The 18,523-nt window shown below is 40.2% G+C and overlaps 1 protein-coding gene across 1 annotated transcript; it reads right to left on the bottom strand.

Annotated features, from left to right (window-relative positions):
* Positions 1-6,393: 6,393 nt before the first annotated feature.
* Positions 6,394-10,573, bottom strand: LOC127451015 (verrucotoxin subunit beta-like). The gene is made up of 2 exons (XM_051715488.1): positions 10,462-10,573; positions 6,394-7,922 (listed from the first exon to the last, which is right to left on the bottom strand). The coding sequence occupies exons 1-2, from the start codon at positions 10,571-10,573 to the stop codon at positions 6,394-6,396; spliced, it is 1,641 nt and encodes a 546-aa protein (XP_051571448.1).
* Positions 10,574-18,523: the final 7,950 nt, after the last annotated feature.

Here is an 18,523-nt window from a genome sequence, read left to right as displayed (position 1 = left end):
CAAATCGACCCCCGCTACCCACTATTCTACTGGCAAATATTCAGTCTCTGGATAACAAGCTCTGCGAGCTGAAAGCGCGGATCTCTTTCCAACGAGAGACGAGGGACTGCTGCATTATCTGCCTAACAGAAACTTGGATGTCTGCGGAGATTCCAGACTCAGCCATTGAACCCGCGGGGTTCTCCGTGCACCGAGCGGATAGAACGAAAGACCTCTCAGGTAAAACTAGAGGAGGTGGTGTACGTTTTATGATCAACAAATCCTGGTGTGATCAGAGGAACGTACATTCTATCAAGTCTTTCTGTTCTCCTAATCTGGAATTTCTTATGCTTCTGTGTCGACCATTCTGGCTACCGAGGGAATTCACAGCGGTCATTATCACTGCTGTGTACATCCCCCCACAAGCCAACACAGACCGGGCACTCAAGGAACTATATGGGAGTATAAGTGAGCAGGAAACCGCACACCCTGAGGCCGCGTTCATTGTGACTGGGGACTTTAATAAAGCCAGTTTAAAATCAGTCGCACCAAAATATCACCAGCACATTAGTTTCAACACACGAGGGGACCGGGTTTTGGACCATTGCTACTCTCCGTTCCGGGATGGCTACAAATCCCTCCCCCGCCCACCATTTGGCAAATCGGACCACTCTTCCATTCTGCTTCTGCCCACTTACAGGCAGAAATTGAAACAGGAAGCACCCACCCTCAGAACGATCCAGTGCTGGTCAGACCAATTAGACTCTACGCTACAGCACTGCTTTGATCACACGGACTGGGAGATGTTCCGGTCCACCTCTGATGACGACATAGAGCTTTACGCTGATAGCGTAATGTGTTTCATCAGAACGTGCGTAGAGGAAGTGATTCCGACCAGGACAATACAGATCTATCCGAATCAGAAACCATGGATCAATAGCGATGTTCGCGCGGCACTTAATGTGCGGACCTCCGCTTTTAATTCCGGGAACGCGGAGGAGCATAAACAAGCCAGTTATGCCCTCCGAAAAACTATCAGAACCGCAAAACACCAGTACAGGAGTAAGATTGAAGGACAGTTTAACACCACCAACTCTAGAAGCATGTGGCAGGGAATTAACATCATCACGGACTATAAAGGGAATAAAAACTCCGCCATGAACACCGCTGCCTCTCTACCGGATGAGCTAAATACTTTTTATGCTCGTTTCGAGGGAAATAACACTGCCCTCGTGGAGAGAGCTCTCGCGGTTGAAGCTACAGAGGTTAGTTCACTCTCCGTCTCTGTAGCGGATGTAACCCGATCCTTCCGACGGGTGAATATCCGCAAAACTGCGGGCCCAGACGGCATTCCGGGCCGTGTCATCAGAGCGTGTGCGAACCAGCTGGCTGGTGTTTTTACGGATATTTTCAACCTTTCCCTCTCTTTGTCTGTAGTCCCCACATGCTTTAAAACATCCACCATTGTGCCTGTACCAAAACAATCAAAAATAACTTGTTTAAATGACTGGCGTCCTGTTGCTCTGACCCCCATCATCAGCAAATGTTTTGAGAGACTAATCAGAGATTACATCTGCTCTGTATTGCCACTCAATCTTGACCCGCTGCAGTTTGCTTACCGCAACAACCGCTCCACTGATGATGCCATTGCATCTACAATACACACTGCTCTCTCCCACCTGGTAAAAAAGAACACTTATATGAGAATGCTGTTTGTAGACTACAGCTCAGCATTCAACACCATAGTGCCCTCCAAGCTAGATGAGAAACTCCGGGCTCTGGGCTTAAACAGCTCGCTGTGCAGCTGGATCCTGGACTTCCTGTCAAGCAGAGGCCAGGTGGCTAGAATAGGCAGCAACATCTCCTCATCACTAACCCTCAACACTGGAGCCCCGCAGGGCTGTGTTCTCAGCCCACTACTGTATTCCTTGTACACACATGACTGTGTGGCAACACATAGCTCCAATGCCATCATTAAGTTTGCTGATGACACGACGGTGGTAGGTCTGATCACTGACAATGATGAAACAGCCTACAGAGAGGAGGTGCACACCCTGACACACTGGTGTCAGGAGCACAACCTCTCCCTCAATGTCAGTAAGACAAAGGAGCTTGTGGTGGACTTCAGAAGAAAAGACAGAGAACACAGTCCCATCACCATCAATGGAGCACCAGTGGAGAGTGTCAGCAGCTTCAAGTTCCTGGGTGTCCACATCACTGAGGAACTCACATGGTCCGTCCACACTGAAGTCGTTGTGAAGAAGGCTCATCAGCGCCTCTTCTTCCTGAGATGGCTGAGGAAGTTTGGAATGAACCACCACATCCTCACACGGTTCTACACCTGCACTGTGGAGAGCATCCTGACTGGCTGTATCTCCGCCTGGTACGGCAATAGCACCGCCCACAACCGCAAAACACTGCAAAGGGTGGTGCGAACTGTCAGACACATCATCAGAGGTGAGCTTCCCTCCCTCCAGGAAATATATACAAGGCGGTGTGTGAAAAAAGCTCGGAGGATCATCAGAGACTCCAGCCACCCGAGCCATGGGCTGTTCTCACTGCTACCATCAGGTAGGCGGTATCGCAGCATCAGGACCCGCACCAGCCGACTCCATGATAGCTTCTTCCCCCAAGCAATCAGACTTCTGAACTCTTGATCTCCCACGATCAATACATCAGCACTGCACTTTATGACCCTTACTCTTATATCTCACACTGGACTGTCATAAATTATATTATTATTATATATATTATGTTCTCTCTTAACAACTGACTATCAACCGACAGCCTGAATGTCAAAACAGTACAATACTGTACATTCTATATATATATATACTTTTTTTATATATTTTTATTTTTAATTTTATTGAATAATGTGTATCTATATAGTAAAAAAAAACAACAAAAAAAACAGCGTATTGTATACTGTACAGTGTATGTTATTATTTGTATATTGTTGAGTGTAATTATGTGTATATCAGATGTTTAAATTGTGTTGTGTTAATTTGATGTTATTGTAAATTGGTATATGTCTCATCACTGTCACGACTGCTATGTTGATCGGAACTGCACCCAAGAATTTCACACACCATTGCACTTGTGTATATGGCTGTGTGACAATAAAGTGATTTTGATTTGATTTGATTTATATATGCTTACTCTGGCGATGTAATAGGTTGGATTAAATGAACATGCTCCTACCAAACTTTGTTTAAAAAACTTAATTTCAAAAAGGGGTAGGAACAAAATAAATTACACCTATGCGGAAAACTAGTGAGATACTACAAAATGTCTGGTGCACATGTAAATAAAAAGTACACACACACACACACACACACACACACACACACACACACACAAAGAAAAGTAATTAGGCCAATAATGTCAGGATCCTACCTTCTATCTAGATAGTTTTTATATTTTAGTGGCAGGCTCCTGATTTTGTTTTCTGTTGTGTATTGTGGCATTGTATTTTCTGTTTATATTTTGTACCTATGTAACCTATTTGTTTCTGTTCTTTTGTCTTTTTCCCTGGCCTCGTCCCTCTTGTTTCCCTGATCATTTGTTTATTTGCTCAACCTGCCCCCCTCATTCCTCCTGTGTGCCTTCGGTTTCTTGCCTTGTTGGTCTTGTTAAGTCGTCGTCATCAAGACTTGTTTCCCGGTTTATTTTGTAAGTTGATCTGTTGTGTTTTTATTTTGAGTTTTTCCCCTCTCATGGGATTTTAATTTTTTTTAGCCCCCTTTGAACCTTGTCCAGGCTTTTGTGTTTGGTTAAGCTTTTTGTTTTAACTTTTTTTTTTAATAAAGACGTTTAAGGAGTTACAGCTGTCTTGCGTTTGGGTTCTCCGATGCGAAGACCTGACAAATAATAGGGTTATGTTAAATAATATAAAAATAAAGAATATGTTGACTTTAAAATCACTTTTTCTATTGTCTAAATGCTTAAAGTGTCTGTTGCCACAATATATGTACGTTTATGATGTGATGTATTTGAATTTCATGACTTAAAATATTTATTATATTTTTATAATTACTTTAATACTCTAAATTACCTTTATTTGGGGGCCTTTTGCAGTAAATATTGATGTGATTAATCCAGTTAATTGGTACATCATGTAATTAATTTGATTAAACGTTTTAATTGATTTACAGCCCTAATATTAACTGTTTAACTGTTATTTTAGAAATATAAGACTCACCTTTAGTTGCTCTGTTCCTTGTACTTCCCTGAAAGAAACATTACTTATTAACAACATTCTGCAATTTGGCAATATTTAAGATGAGTTATCTATTATCTATTACTGACTCACAAAGCAGCATTTTGACTGTCTAAAAATATATATTTTCTTTCTGATATTTAATGATCATTATACCTGAGTGATAACGCTGAAGACATCACTGTCTACAGTGTAGTTGAGTTTCCCCAGTGCTGCACATTTCATCTGGTACTCAGTATCTGCTCTCAGATCAGTCACAGTAACTGTATGTTGGTCCTTCAGCACAGGTTGAGATGTCCAGTCACTCTCTTCCTTCATTTTGAACAGTAATCTGAGCTCTACTGTAGCAGGACATGATGAAGACACCTTCACAACCACACTGTCATCTCTGACCTCTTCAGAGATTGGACAGACTGGTTTTGATGGAGGAGTGAAGCAAACAGCTTCATCACATCCATTTTCATAGAGAAGAATGCAAGAACCTTGATGGTGTTTGTGGTCTTTTGAGGAAACTGTAAATTTAGGCGATTGACAGTCATGTAAATTCATCAGCTCTTTAAACACTTTCAACTGATCTCTCATCTTCTCCCTGATGTTTCCAGTAAGCCACGTCTGAGATGCTGCTTGAGATGTCTTCTCTGGATTTATCCTCACTGTTTGAGGTTTCAGGTAATTTTCTTGTTCAGAGAGTAAATCATCTGGATGCTCCAGAGAACTGAACGTGTAGCACACCACATTCTCCACCGTAATGTCTGACAAATATGTATCTGAGCTCTTATTCACTTCAGCCCCAGAGTCCAATAACTGTTGAACAAACTCTCCAACTGTATTTGATTCTTTTTCTTTTTCTGTGATCCACTCCATAAGATCATGTTCTCTAAATGGAGACTCTTTGTGAGCTTGTAGAAGATCAGTCAGAACACAAGTCTCTTTTTCACAAGCTTGAACTGACTGGATCACATACTGAAACCTGTCACTCAAATCTTGTTTGTAGGTTTGGCAGTTTTGTCTCATATCTTGAATCTTTTTCTCAAAGGCACTAAATGTGGTTGTCCTGGTGTCTTTTAAAAGTTCACTGCACTTGTTTATAGTCAAACTCAGATGTTCAATGACAGACTCTTTGGTTCTGATGAGCTTCTTGTCAATGACCCTGAGATGGATCACATCACTGTCTACAGTGTAGTTGAGTTTCCCCACTGCTGCATATTTCATCTGGTATTCAGTATCTGCTCTCAGATCAGTCACAGTAACTGTATGTTGGTCCTTCAGCACAGGTTGAGATGTCCAGTCACTCTCTTCCTTCATTTTGAACAGTAATCTGAGCTCTACTGTAGCAGGACATGATGAAGACACCTTCAAAACCACATTGTCATCTTTGACCTCTTCAGGGATTGGACAGGCTGGTTGTGATGGAGGACTAAAGCAAATGGCTTCATCACATCCATTTTCATATAGAAGAATGCAAGAACCTGGATGGTGTTTGTGGTCTTTTGAGGAAACTGAATATTTAGTTGATCGACAGTCATGTGAATTCATCAGCTCTTTAAACACTTTCAATTGATCTCTCATGTTCTCCCTGATGTTTCCAGTGAGCCACGTCTGAGATGCTGCTTTAGATGTCTTCTCTGGATTTCTCCTCACTTCTTGAGGTTTCAGGTAATTTTCTTGTTCAGAAAGAAACTCATCTGGTTGCTCCAGAGAACTGAACGTGTAGCACACCACATTCTCCACCGTAATGTCTGACAAATGTGTATCTAAGCTCTTATTCACTTCAGCCCCAGAGTCCAATAACTGATGAACAAACTCTCCAACTGTATTTGATTCTTTTTCTTTCTCTGTGATCCACTCCATAAGATCATGTTCTTTAAATGGAGACTCTTTGTGAGCTTGTAGAAGATCAGTCAGAACACAAGTCTCTTTTTCACAAGCTTGAACTGACTGGATCACATACTGAAACCTGTCACTCAAATCTTGTTTGTAGGTTTGGCAGTTTTGTCTCATATCTTGAATCTTTTTCTCAAAGGCACTAAATGTGGTTGTCCTGGTGTCTTTTAAAAGTTCACTGCACTTATTTTCAATCAAACTCAGATGATCAATCACAGACTTTGTGGTTCTGATGAGCTTTTTGTTAATGACCCTCAGATGGATCACATCACTGTGTACAGTGTAGTTGAGTTTCCCCAGTGCTGCACATTTCATCTGGTATTCAGTATCTGCTCTACTGTAGCAGGACATGATGAAGACACCTTCACAACCACACTGTCATCTCTGACCTCTTCAGGGATTGGACGGGCTGGTTTTGATGGAGGAGTGAAGCAAACAGCTTCATCACATCCATTTTCATACAGGAGAATGCAGGAACCTGGATTGTTCTTCATTTCCTTTGATGAAATAATAAACTCAGCTGGTTTATGGTCTTTTGAATCAATCAAGTTTTTAAATATCATTAAGTTGCTCCTCATGGTGTTTTTTAAGTCAGGAGTAAGCCAAGACTTTTGCTTGGAATCAGGTGTATTCTCATCATTTTTGTCCGTAGTTGTAGAGCTCAGGAAGACCTTTTGTTTAGAAAGTAGCTCATCTGACCAGTCCAGTGATGTTAACGTGTAACTGACCAAATTTTCGACTTCTAGATCCATCAAGATTGTATCTAGGTTGTCTTCCACTTTTGCTCCAGAATCATTCAGTTGTCTGAGCAGTGTTTTGATGACATCAGACTCTTTCTCTCTCTCTTTCAGCCACTGTTCAAGACCACTTCTGCTGAATGGAGATTCATTATGATCTTTAAAAAGATCAGTCAGAGCTGTGTCCTGAATCATGTCTCCACGGATGTTTGGCAACAGATAGCCAAGTTTCTTCATGAGTCTCAGCTTGTGCTTGTAACAATTTTGCTTCATGTTTTGTATTTTATCATGAAATGCTGTGAAGGCCTGAGCAGGTGAGTCTACCAGAAGGTCATTGCATTTCATTTCAGCTGTATTTAAACTCTCGATCACTAATTCTATGTCTGTGATTAGATCTATGCTGATGTCTTTTTGAAGTTTGACAGTTTTTGAGAGTAGTTTGTCCAAAGGATAAAGCCAAACTCTCACTGGAACCACAAGTTCTTTGTTTTCTCCCAGTAGTTTTGGAAGATCAGCAAAAACCTTCACAGCATCTGCAAAAGTGGCCGGATTAGACGCTAACTGGAAGTCACCATAAAATGTGCAAGTAAATTTTTTAACTACATTCTTCTGAGTGTCATCCATGTTCAGATCAAAATTTGCACCAGCTGAAACAATGCCCTGTAGTTTATCAAAAGCAACTTTTACTTCTCCTGCTACTTTCTTCTTGTCCTCATCTGATGAAACTTCTCGATCAAACACAAAGCAGGCATCTGCTCCATACAGCACTGCTGTCACCACATGTGTGGCCATGTCATCATTATAGTTAGCTATATCTCCAGAAGGCAATTGGTTCACAGTGAGTTCTTCAAACTTGCTGGTTGAATGATAATGTAAGGTGAGTCTCTGTTGATTGAAAGACTTTTTGGTGCTTTTGAGATATTTGGCTGCTCCACTTACATGGAGGAGTTCACCTAAAAAACTCAACTTCAGACCACCATCAATGTTCAGTAATTTCGATTTGTCCACGATGGAGTCTGAAGCTGTGACATTGAAATCTGTATTAATTTGGGGATGAGCACATACATTCTGCTGCAGCTGCTCTTTGTTCCAGAGTCTGATTCCTGTAATTAGAAAAATGTATTTTTTACATTCAACAGCCAATTTAGCAAAATCACCGTTTTAAATCTAAGACCTACATATATTAAAGAAATGTAAAGCAACAAAAATGTCATGTCAGGTCATTTTTATTTGTATAGTGCCTTTTATAAAACACATTGTTTCAAAGCAGCTTTACAGAAGATCATGCATTAACAGAAAATGAAACTGTAATATCTATAAAGTCTTAGAGTCATCATTGTGTAGTTTAATAAAATAAGATTGTGAATTGTGTTTAAAAATAAGTAATTAAATAATAATTGTATTTAGAAACCCAGTGAGCAAGCTGAAGGCGACTGTGGCAAGGAACATGTGCATTTCTCTGTCTCTTTATGCTTGTCTAGAATACAATTTTGAGATATTTTCAGCAAATTCTAAACCTACTCATAGTCATTATGTTATTCTACAAACTTTAGTTTTTTTTTTTTTTTTTTTTTTTAATCCCTAAACCAAGACCTACATTTCTAACTGTAACTAATCCAATTTATAAGCCAGTTTATAAGGTAATTTCACCACATTTCGCACAGACCTTCAGACTGTTCTGGAACAGTGTGCTCTGTCTTTTCTAACTGATCGAACTTGTGGTTTTCACACAGCAGACAATCAAATTCAACGAAATATCCATTAATTAAAACTCCAACTAGCAAAAATTCAAATGTAAACAAACCCACATAAGGTCTTTAAATTGCTTTAAATGGCTCCCCTATGCCTGCCTACCTATGTACCTATCTATTGTTATCTTAAAGTAATGTCTGTATAACCCTCAAACTTTAACCTTTTAAACTTTCTGACTAGGCTTTGTGAAACCAGCATCAAGTTTAGTTTATATTATAGCATGTGTTTAATACATGAGTAAATGTATGGCACCAGAAAGAGGATGTGGAAAATAACACAGTGAGATGCAGGAGATGATTCACCTCAATGTTTGTTCAGACCTCCTATCACTAGTCTTGGTACAAACTAAAACATACAACGATTTTAAACATCTTAACCTTCATATTATAGTTTTTGATGAATCATTCCACTTGTACTAATCAGCCCAAGATTTTTCAGTCTCTGATATATTATTCATCAAACATCCAAGAACAGCTAGTGATCCCTAGGGCCCACATATCTTAAAGGAATATTCCGGGTTTAATACAAGTTAAGCTCAATCGACAGCATTTGTGGTAATAATATTGATTACCACAAAAATTAATTTGGACTTGTCCCTCCTTTTCTTTAAAAAACGAAAAAATCTGTGTTACAGTGAGACTCATACAATGGAAGTGAATGGAGCCATTTTTAAGACATTTAAATACTTTTTCAAAAGTTTAGCCACAAGAAATAAACAATATGCTAGTTAACATGATTTTAGTGTGATAAAATCACTTACTAACATTTTCTGTGTAAAGTTATAGCCAGTTTTACAACTTCGTTCCCATGATGATGTAATGTCAACAAAACCTAAACCCCTAAAACGACTGTAAAAATTACAAATTAAACAACTTTACAGCTCAAATAATACATGGGCTTTAACAGAAGAATGAATATAAGTAGGGATGTCCTGATCCCAATACTGGTTTCGGAATCGGGCCCAGTACTGTGCTCACATAGGCTACTCCTACTCGTACTTCTTAAAAAATGCTCCGATACTAAAATCCGATACCATCTGACATACGAAGGTCATTCATTCAGTGCACAAATTAAATCCACAATCTGTCATAATGTCACATAGTTTGGCAATGACAGGCAGACGAAGACGATGATGATGATGTGAAGAACCCAAGTGCAGTTTATTTATAAACATGAAATCCAAAAACCGTAAAACATATATATATATATAAACATGAACTTGACTAGACTTGACTTGACAACCAAACAATCTTATATTAACAATACCTGACCAAGGACCATGGCAAACATGAGGGTTTAATTACATGGACAAGGGTAAAAAGACAACCAGTGAACAGACAGAACTATAAACAAGATAACAAGACTAATAAACTTAAACCAGTGACAAACTAGAACTGATAACAAGTTAACATGACAATAAACCAATGAAAACAAGACACATGAACATGGAGGGAAACAGGATATCACATGACCAGGAAACACATGACTATAAAACAGGAAATCACATGATATGAAACACATGACTATAGAATGGGAACTAGACTTCCAAAATAAAAGACATGAACACAAAACATGAACAAAAACACATTAAAAGTGACATATCCCCCCCACAAGGGGCAGCTCCCCACACCCAAACAAAAGCACATGGAGTTCAATAGGAAGCTGGGGTGGGGGGGGGGGTGGCAAGTCGGTGGCCATGATGGGGAACCCTGGCTCAGTGGCCATGATGGGGAACTCTCCTACAGTGAAAGAAGAACCACTCATCCGCAGGGCGAAGTCATTGTATTGTGCCAGACTGAAGGTACTCTGACCGCCCGGCATCAGAGAGAACACTGGCTCATTCAAGCCTGCCCAAAAGAAGTGTTTGAGGGCGATCCCATTAAACCCAACCTGGTTGGCCAAAGCTCAGAAGTCTTCTACGTATTCCTCCAGGGGACGTTTCTCCTGACGTAAGCGCATGAACTGAACTGCTGGGTCCATAGTGTGGGTCAGGTATTGTCATGTAGCTTGGCAATGACAGGCAGACGAAGATGATGATGATGTGAAGAACCCAAGTGCAGTTTATTTATAAACGTGAAATCCAAAAAGACTGGACTGGACTGGACTGGACTCCAGTCCAGTCACATTAAACGTGACACATAGTGTGATTATTAAAGAGCATTATTAAAGATTATTAAATATATAAATATATAGTATGCATGTACACATGCATATTTACATATTTACTTGATTAAATTGCATTTACATTTGGTTTAAAATCACACTCTCATGTAGCGATCATCAGCTCTTCTGGATCAAGAAGCTGGAAACCGGCATCAATCGGTATCGTACGACAAAATTAAAGCTCTGTCAAAATAAAAGCTCCATTTAAATGAACAAAAATGGACAACAGAAATATATCACTACTGTATAGTTATGTAATATTCACTATGTTATACATATTTAATTAATAACTGTGTTATATTTAAGCAATACCTTGCATATTTATGAAGGTAAATCAGCAGCAAAACTCGAGAGCTTGTAGATTTGAAATTGAGAACTTGTAAAATAAATATTTGTATTTGTAAACTGAAATTTGCACTCCCAGCCCCAATGTGAAAACTTGTAAAATAAAAATCTGTTGTTGAATTTTGCAATCTGTACTCACAGACAATATTAAAAAACCTGTGCTTTAAATTCAAAGTTGCAGACAAATAGTCACAAATGTGTAAAACGACAAACGACAGACACAAACAATATTTACTTTTGTACTTTAATTCACTTTCACAGTGCAACCACAAATCGGCACTTACAACCTCTCAAATCTGTCACTACAACTACAAATCTTCCCGCCTTGACTTTTGCAACTACTTTAGCAAAAAAAAAAACAGCAGCAAAACTCACTTGTGCACTTGTAAATCTAGATGCGAGAGAGCAGGCTGTAGGTGCTGGGTGGGGGCAGGGCCAATGAAGTCATGACCAATCACAAGAGCTGAAACAACTGATGCTGGACCAATTAAAACAGATCATCTTAGAATGCAATGACGTCAAGCAACAACGGCATTTTATTTTCTTTTTTTAAGCAAAACAAGTTTAGCGTTGGCTGATGCAGTGGTAGGAGGAAATAAGTAAAATAACTTGATAATGAAATAATTAAGAGTGAATTTATCATGTAACAAATCAAAGGGGATGATTTTATCACACCGATCAAAGCAGAAGTCCTGTCGACAGACCACATATGTTATGTCTAAGGATGGCAATGAGAGTATTCTCTGAAGAAATGATTCTGCTGGATGTTTTCATTCAGTAAAACTACATGAGATGCTTCAATCTAGCCAGCTGTCAAATGCCATGGGCAGGGTTGGGAGAGTTACTTTTGAAATGTATTCCACTACAGATTACAGAATACATGATGTAAAATGTAATTTGTAACGTATTCCGTTAGATTACTCAAGGTCAGTAATGTAATCTAAATACTTTGGATTACTTCTTCAGCACTGGTAGATTTTTTCACTTGTTTTGACTATAAAAACTCTGCCAGTACAGTAAGACAAAATACAGGTTAAAAATACATTCTCTGAAAAACCCAAATATGTTGTTTTTAAAACCAGATAAATCAAATTGATCTTGTTTTAAGGATTTTTAGATATTTTTACAGGAAAACAATACAAAAATTATGATCAAGAATATGATTTTGGCCCTAATATCAAAGCTCTTGTAGAAAAAAAGAAATTATGATAGTACAGAGTGGTGGTGGCACAGTGAACTAAAGCACTGCACTGGTAAGCAAAAGGTTGTTGGTTCGATCCCCACAGCCACCACTATTGTGTCCTTGAGCAAGGCACTTAACTCCAGGTTGCTTCAGGGGGATTGTTTCTGTAATAAGGGCACTGTAAGTTGCTTTGGATAAAAGCAAATGCATAAATGTAAATGCATGTAAAATGGCTAGAAATAGCATTTTAACTTAGTGTAAAGCTGACAATTTACACAAGGTTTATTTCTATTTCTTCTGCTCCAAACTTACTTCAAACGTACTTCTCTGTGTGCTCGTATGAATGTAACACATCATAAGAAAGTGTTTCACCGCTGTTCAAATGCACTTTGGATCGCATCATTTATATGTATAAATGTTTTCCATCTGAAAGGACTAAATATTAAATGAAACAAATGACAATAAAATGCAAAGTAATCTCTTCAGTAATCAAAATACTTTTTGAATGTAACTGTATTCTAATTACCAATGATTTAAATTGTAACTGTAGTGGAATACAGTTACTTATATTTTGTATTTTAAATGCATAATCCTCTTACATGTATTCCATTACTCCCCAACCCTGGCCATGGGTTCCATATTTCCATGAAAACATGAAATAGAGGATAGGTATCAATAGTTATCAGAGCGAAGTAAGAAAATCTCAATTATCACCAGAGAACTGTTCCAACTGATAAAATAAGATGAATTATTGATAACACCAGAGACATGATAGTTGGCAGATCCTTAAATTGTCAAGAGTACAGTGTTCTGATATATTTCAGTCATTTTATGACATGTATCTTCTGTAATATTGGTACTGTATAGTTTAAAACACAGACTGAGTGTTATCCTTTCCAAACAAAATCTTCATTTTCACATGAATGGGAAAATACATTATATATTTAATACATTAAATATTTCCCTTATACTTGTACAGTACTTTGATGCTGTAACTGATATTGTTGCAATTTGGCAAGCAAAGGTTAAATCTAAAGAAGCCATACTTGCTTAGATAACTGAATTGTAAAGCTCCTGTAATTATTGTAATAGACACACTTGTAAAAGTAAGATGATAATATTGTACACAGTGTACATTCTTGTTTGATATAAGACTGTTTGTATATTTATGGGTTACTGAGGTACTGAGAAATGAGGAACTGAGAAATAAAAACTACCATCAGAGATGCAGTATGCATCTTAACTGCTTAAATTATTAACCCACATACAGTAAATAATAATATTCTTCAATAACATCGTCATGAACACCACTTCGTAAAAACCTCTCGTCTGCCACTGGAGGTCTCTCTCACCTGAATACTAATTATTGGACTACAAATCCCACAGCCCACATACCTGGTCTGATTGTACACACACCTGTTCCCCATTTCAAGGACAATTTATGCGCTGTGCAAACTAGAGTATACGCGAAGTCTTGTTTTGCCACCGCTACGTTTCCGAGCGTTTCTCCACTGTCTTCTGCCTGCCTTCTGACCTTGGTTTGTTTATCTGGATATTGTTGTTATCTGTCTGTTGCCTGCTCTGACCATCTGCCTGCTACTGAACACGATTATTGCCCTGTCTACATTGCTGTTGTTGTTCCTGGTATTTCGACCCACGCCTGTTTGTATTCTGATTATTCTGTTATCTAATAAACTGCACATGGATCTTCATCCCAGTTTTTCTGAGTCCTTGTTACAGAAGACTTCACCCACTACAGATCCAGCGGTCATCATGCAACTGTCCTACTAGGTATCAGCTCAAGCAAACTTGTTAGCCACAAATCAACAACAAATAACGCTGCTAATCACACTAACCGAGGAATTGGTGAAAACGCTACAGAGTCGTCATCCAGCTGCACCGGATCCTGCACCATCGACATTCCAACCGAGCCAGGTACTCAATCCAGTTTCTCCGAGCAAAATCACTGCTAATTCACGTCTGGCTTTTCCCGAAAAATTTTATGGTACCCCAACCAGATGTAAAGGATTTCTAATGCAGTGTTATATGTTTGTGGCGCAACAACCCATGTTATATTCCATGGATGGCAGTAAAATTTCCCTCGTGTGCTCACTGCTTACTGGAAAAGCGTTGGATTGGGCGACAGCAATCTGGTCTAATCAGGGGCTGAGTCTCACCGCCTTCAATGACTTCATCCAGCGGTTACGTGAAGTTTTTGAACACCCCAAGGGAGGGAAAAGTGCCGGAGATCAGCTGCTTTCACTCAGGCAGGGGAGGAATACCGCAGCTGAGTATGCCCTGTCATTTCGCACTCTCGCCGCTCAGACTGTATGGGTTGACGACACGTTAAAACTCCTGTTCCGTAAAGGATTAAATATTGAGGTGCAATCTGAGCTGGCCTGTCATGACGAGAGGAGAACACTGAATCAATTAATCGATCTAGCGATCCGAATCATCAATCTCATATGCTCTCGGTGGTCAAACCAGTTCTCTAATCCACCAAGCAAACCTTCCTGCAGATGACACTGAACCCATGCAAATCGGACAAACTCATCTATCCACAAAGGAGCGAGATCACCATATAAGAGAACATCTATGTCTGTATTGTGGCCAAGCAGGACATTTGAGAGCGAACTGCCCAGCTCGACCTCCTCAACCGTATCCTCCTAGGGTGAGTACATCCTTTCTACCCAGAAAGCCCACCTCATGCTTTGCAGTACCTGTAAAAATAATGTTCTCCAAGAATACCAACATTACCATGGCCCTGCTCAACTCGGCCGCAGCGGGCAGTTTTATTGTTGAGGAGTTAGCCAGACGATATGAGATACCACTAATCCCATGGGAACCGGCCATGTCCAAAGTACCACCACAGACATAACCTTAAAAGTTGGACATCTGCACACGGAGAAGACATGTCTCTATATCATCCGTTCCCCTCACAATCCAGTCGTCCTTGGTCTTTCTTGGCTTCAAAATCACAACTCTCAGATTTCATGGTGAGAGAAACAAATCATGCGCTGGGATACCACTTGTCTGTCCAGCAGTTTAAAGCCCGTCTCACCCATGCCCATTGGAACCACAACCATCAAAGTCGATTCAAAACCAGTGCCAAATCTGCCTCCTGAATACTCCGACATCACTGAAGCTTTCAGTAAAACCAAAGCCTCACATTTACCTCCTCACCATGCCAGCGACTGCGCCATTGAAATTTTGCCTGGCACTACACCACCCCGAGGAAGAATCTTCCCACTATCTGAACCTGAAGCCAATGCTATGAAGGCATACATCGACGAGGAATCGGCCAAAGGTTTCATCCGACCATCCACATCACTGGCTACGGCTGGATTCTTCTTTGTGGGAAAGAAGGATGGCATTTTCTGCCCTTGAATAGATTACCGTGATCTCAATTTTATATCTGTCGAGTTTCGATACCCTCGTGGAAGACCCCGGCGTCGAGCGCATCCTCGCGTCAGGAGCCGCTCTGTCACAAACGGCACTTTGGAAAATCCTTTCGCCTGCTACCGGAGGTCTCTCTCACCTGAATACTAACTATTGGACTGCAAATCCCACAACACACATACCTGGTCTGATTGCACACACACCTGTTCCCCATTTCAAGGACTATTTATGCAAAGTCTTATTTTGCCATGGCTACATTTCTGAGCGTTTCTCCACTGTCTTCTGCCTTCCTTCTGCCCCTGGTTTGTTTATCTGGATATTGATTTTACCTGTCTGGTGCCTGCCCTGAACTCTTGCCTGTTATGTTTACCATTGCTGTTATCTGTCTGCTGGCTGTCCTGACCATCTGCCTGTTACTGACCACGATTATTGCCCTGTCTACATTGCTGTTGATATTCCTTGTTTGTTCTCTGATTATTCTGTTATCTAATAAACTGCACATGGATCTTATTCTCAGTCCTTCTGAGTCCTTATTACAATCATATTCCATATTCAAAGTGAATAACATTTGTGTTCGATTGAACAATTATTACTTCTTTCAAAATAAATGCAAAGACATCATTTTAGCAGTATGACATTCGCATATTCTTTCACAAACAGTAGCCTATGCATTGCGATGGAGGACACGGGTCCAGTTCTTTCCGTTATATCTTATATGGTGTTTACAGATTACATTTGGCTTCATACACTATATTGCCAAAAGTATTAGCTCACCCATCCAAATAATTGAATTCAGGTGTTCCAATCACTTCCATGGCCATAGGTGTATAAAATGAAGCACCTAGGCATGCAGACTGCTTCTACAAACATTTGTGAAAGAATGGGCCGCTCTCAGGAACTCAGTGAATTCCAGCGTGGTACTGTGATAGGACGCCACCTGTGCAACAAGTCCAGTCGTGAAATTTCCTCGCTACTAAATATTCCACAGTCAACTGTCAGTGGTATTATAACAAAGTGGAAGCGATTGGGAATGACAGCAACTCAGCCACGAAGTTGTAGGCCACGTAAAATGACAGAGCGGGGTCAGCGGATGCTGAGGCGCATAGTGCGCAGAGGTCGCCAACTTTCTGCAGAGTCAATCGCTACAAACCTCCAAAGTTCATGTGGCCTTCAGATTAGCTCAAGAACAGTGCGTAGAGAGCTTCATGGAATGGGTTTCCATGGCCGAGCAGCTGCATCCAAGCCATACATCACCAAGTGCAGTGCAAAGCGTCGGATGCAGTGGTGTAAAGCACGCCACCACTGGACTCTAGAGCAGTGGAGACGCGTTCTCTGGAGTGATGAATCACGCTTCTCCATCTGGCAATCTGATGGACGAGTCTGGGTTTGGCGGTTGCCAGGAGAACGGTGCTTGTCTGACTGCATTGTGCCAACTGTGAAGTTTGGTGGAGGGGGGATTATGGTGTGGGGTTGTCTTTCAGGAGCTGGGCTTGGCCCCTTAGTTCCAGTGAAAGGAACTCTGAATGCTTCAGCATACCAAGAGATTTTGGACAATTCCATGCTCCCAACTTTGTGGGAACAGTTTGGGGATGGCCCCTTCCTGTTCCAACATGACTGCGCACCAGTGCACAAAGCAAGGTCCATAAAGACATGGATGAGCGAGTTTGGTGTGGAAGAACTTGACTGGCCTGCACAGAGTCCTGACCTCAACCCGATAGAGCACCTTTGGGATGAATTAAAGCGAAGACTGCGAGCCAGGCCTTCTCGTCCAACATCAGTGTCTGACCTCACAAATGCGCTTCTGGAAGAATGGTCAAAAATTCCCATAAACACACTCCTAAACCTTGTGGAAAGCCTTCCCAGAAGAGTTGAAGCTGTTATAGCTGCAAAGGGTGGGCCGACGTCATATTAAACCCTATGGATTAAGAATGGGATGTCACTTAAGTTCATATGCGTCTAAAGGCAGATGAGCGAATACTTTTGGCAATATAGTGTATATGTCACAGCAGCTGCACTCTATAAATTAAAAATGGAGTTTTGTGAACTTTTGTGTAAAAGTTCAAATCCACCAACAGCTGCTGCAGGTCAATTGCGTCTAATATAGAAGACATGATACCAATGATGGTGATCTGTGAAATATCATAATTGATGTCAAATCCTGAGTTTTTCCTGATGCAGCGATCCTGGTGGAAATAATCATTTGTAGGAAATGGTGTGTTTCAACCCCACAAACAGCACTTTCGGGGCATTTTCAGCTGAATTTTCTAGGCTACCAAAAGAACCCAGAAGTGGCGGGGTGGAGCAAGTAAGCAGTATGATCTGTTTTGATTGGTCCGATATCAGTTGTTCCAGCTCTTGTGACTTTAATTGGCCCTATTCCCGCCCAACACAGACAGCCTGCACTCTCGCGTCTAGATTTACAATTGAGTTTTGTTACTGTTTTTTCGCTAAAATAGTTGCAAAAGTCAAGACGGGAAGATTTGTAGTTGCAGTGACAGATTTGAGAGGTTGTAAGTGCCGATTTGTGGTTGCACTGTGAAAGTGAATTAAAGTACAAAAGTAAATATTGTTTGTGTGTGTCATTTGTCATTTTACACATTTGTGACTATTTGTCTGCAACTTTGAATTTAAAACACAGGTTTTTTAATATTGTCTGTGAGTACAGATTGCAACATTCAACTACAGATTTTTATTTTACAAGTTTTTACATCAGGCTGTAAGTGTGAATTTCAACTTACAAATACAAATATTTATTTTACAAGTTCTCAATTTCAAATCTACAAGCTCTCGAGTTTTGCTGCTGATTTACCTTCATACTTTGATGCTCTGTTGTGCAGCACCTTATTTGACAAAAATAACTTC

The sequence above is a fragment of the Myxocyprinus asiaticus genome, chromosome 13, assembly GCF_019703515.2.
Source record: "Myxocyprinus asiaticus isolate MX2 ecotype Aquarium Trade chromosome 13, UBuf_Myxa_2, whole genome shotgun sequence".
Lineage (NCBI taxonomy): Eukaryota > Metazoa > Chordata > Actinopteri > Cypriniformes > Catostomidae > Myxocyprinus > Myxocyprinus asiaticus.
Note: the sequence above shows the minus strand (reverse complement) of the source record. Positions and strands in the feature narration are given on the sequence as shown.

Bases quoted from the DNA above. Each gene is read 5' to 3' on its own strand.
- LOC127451015 (XM_051715488.1), bottom strand. From the start codon at position 10,573: ATGACAATACCTGACCCACACTATGGACCCAGCAGTTCAGTTCATGCG. The intron at 7,923-10,461 runs GTTGGGTTTAAT...TTCTAATTACAG, and splicing joins TCTGAGCTTTGGCCAACCAG to GAATCAGACTCTGGAACAAA.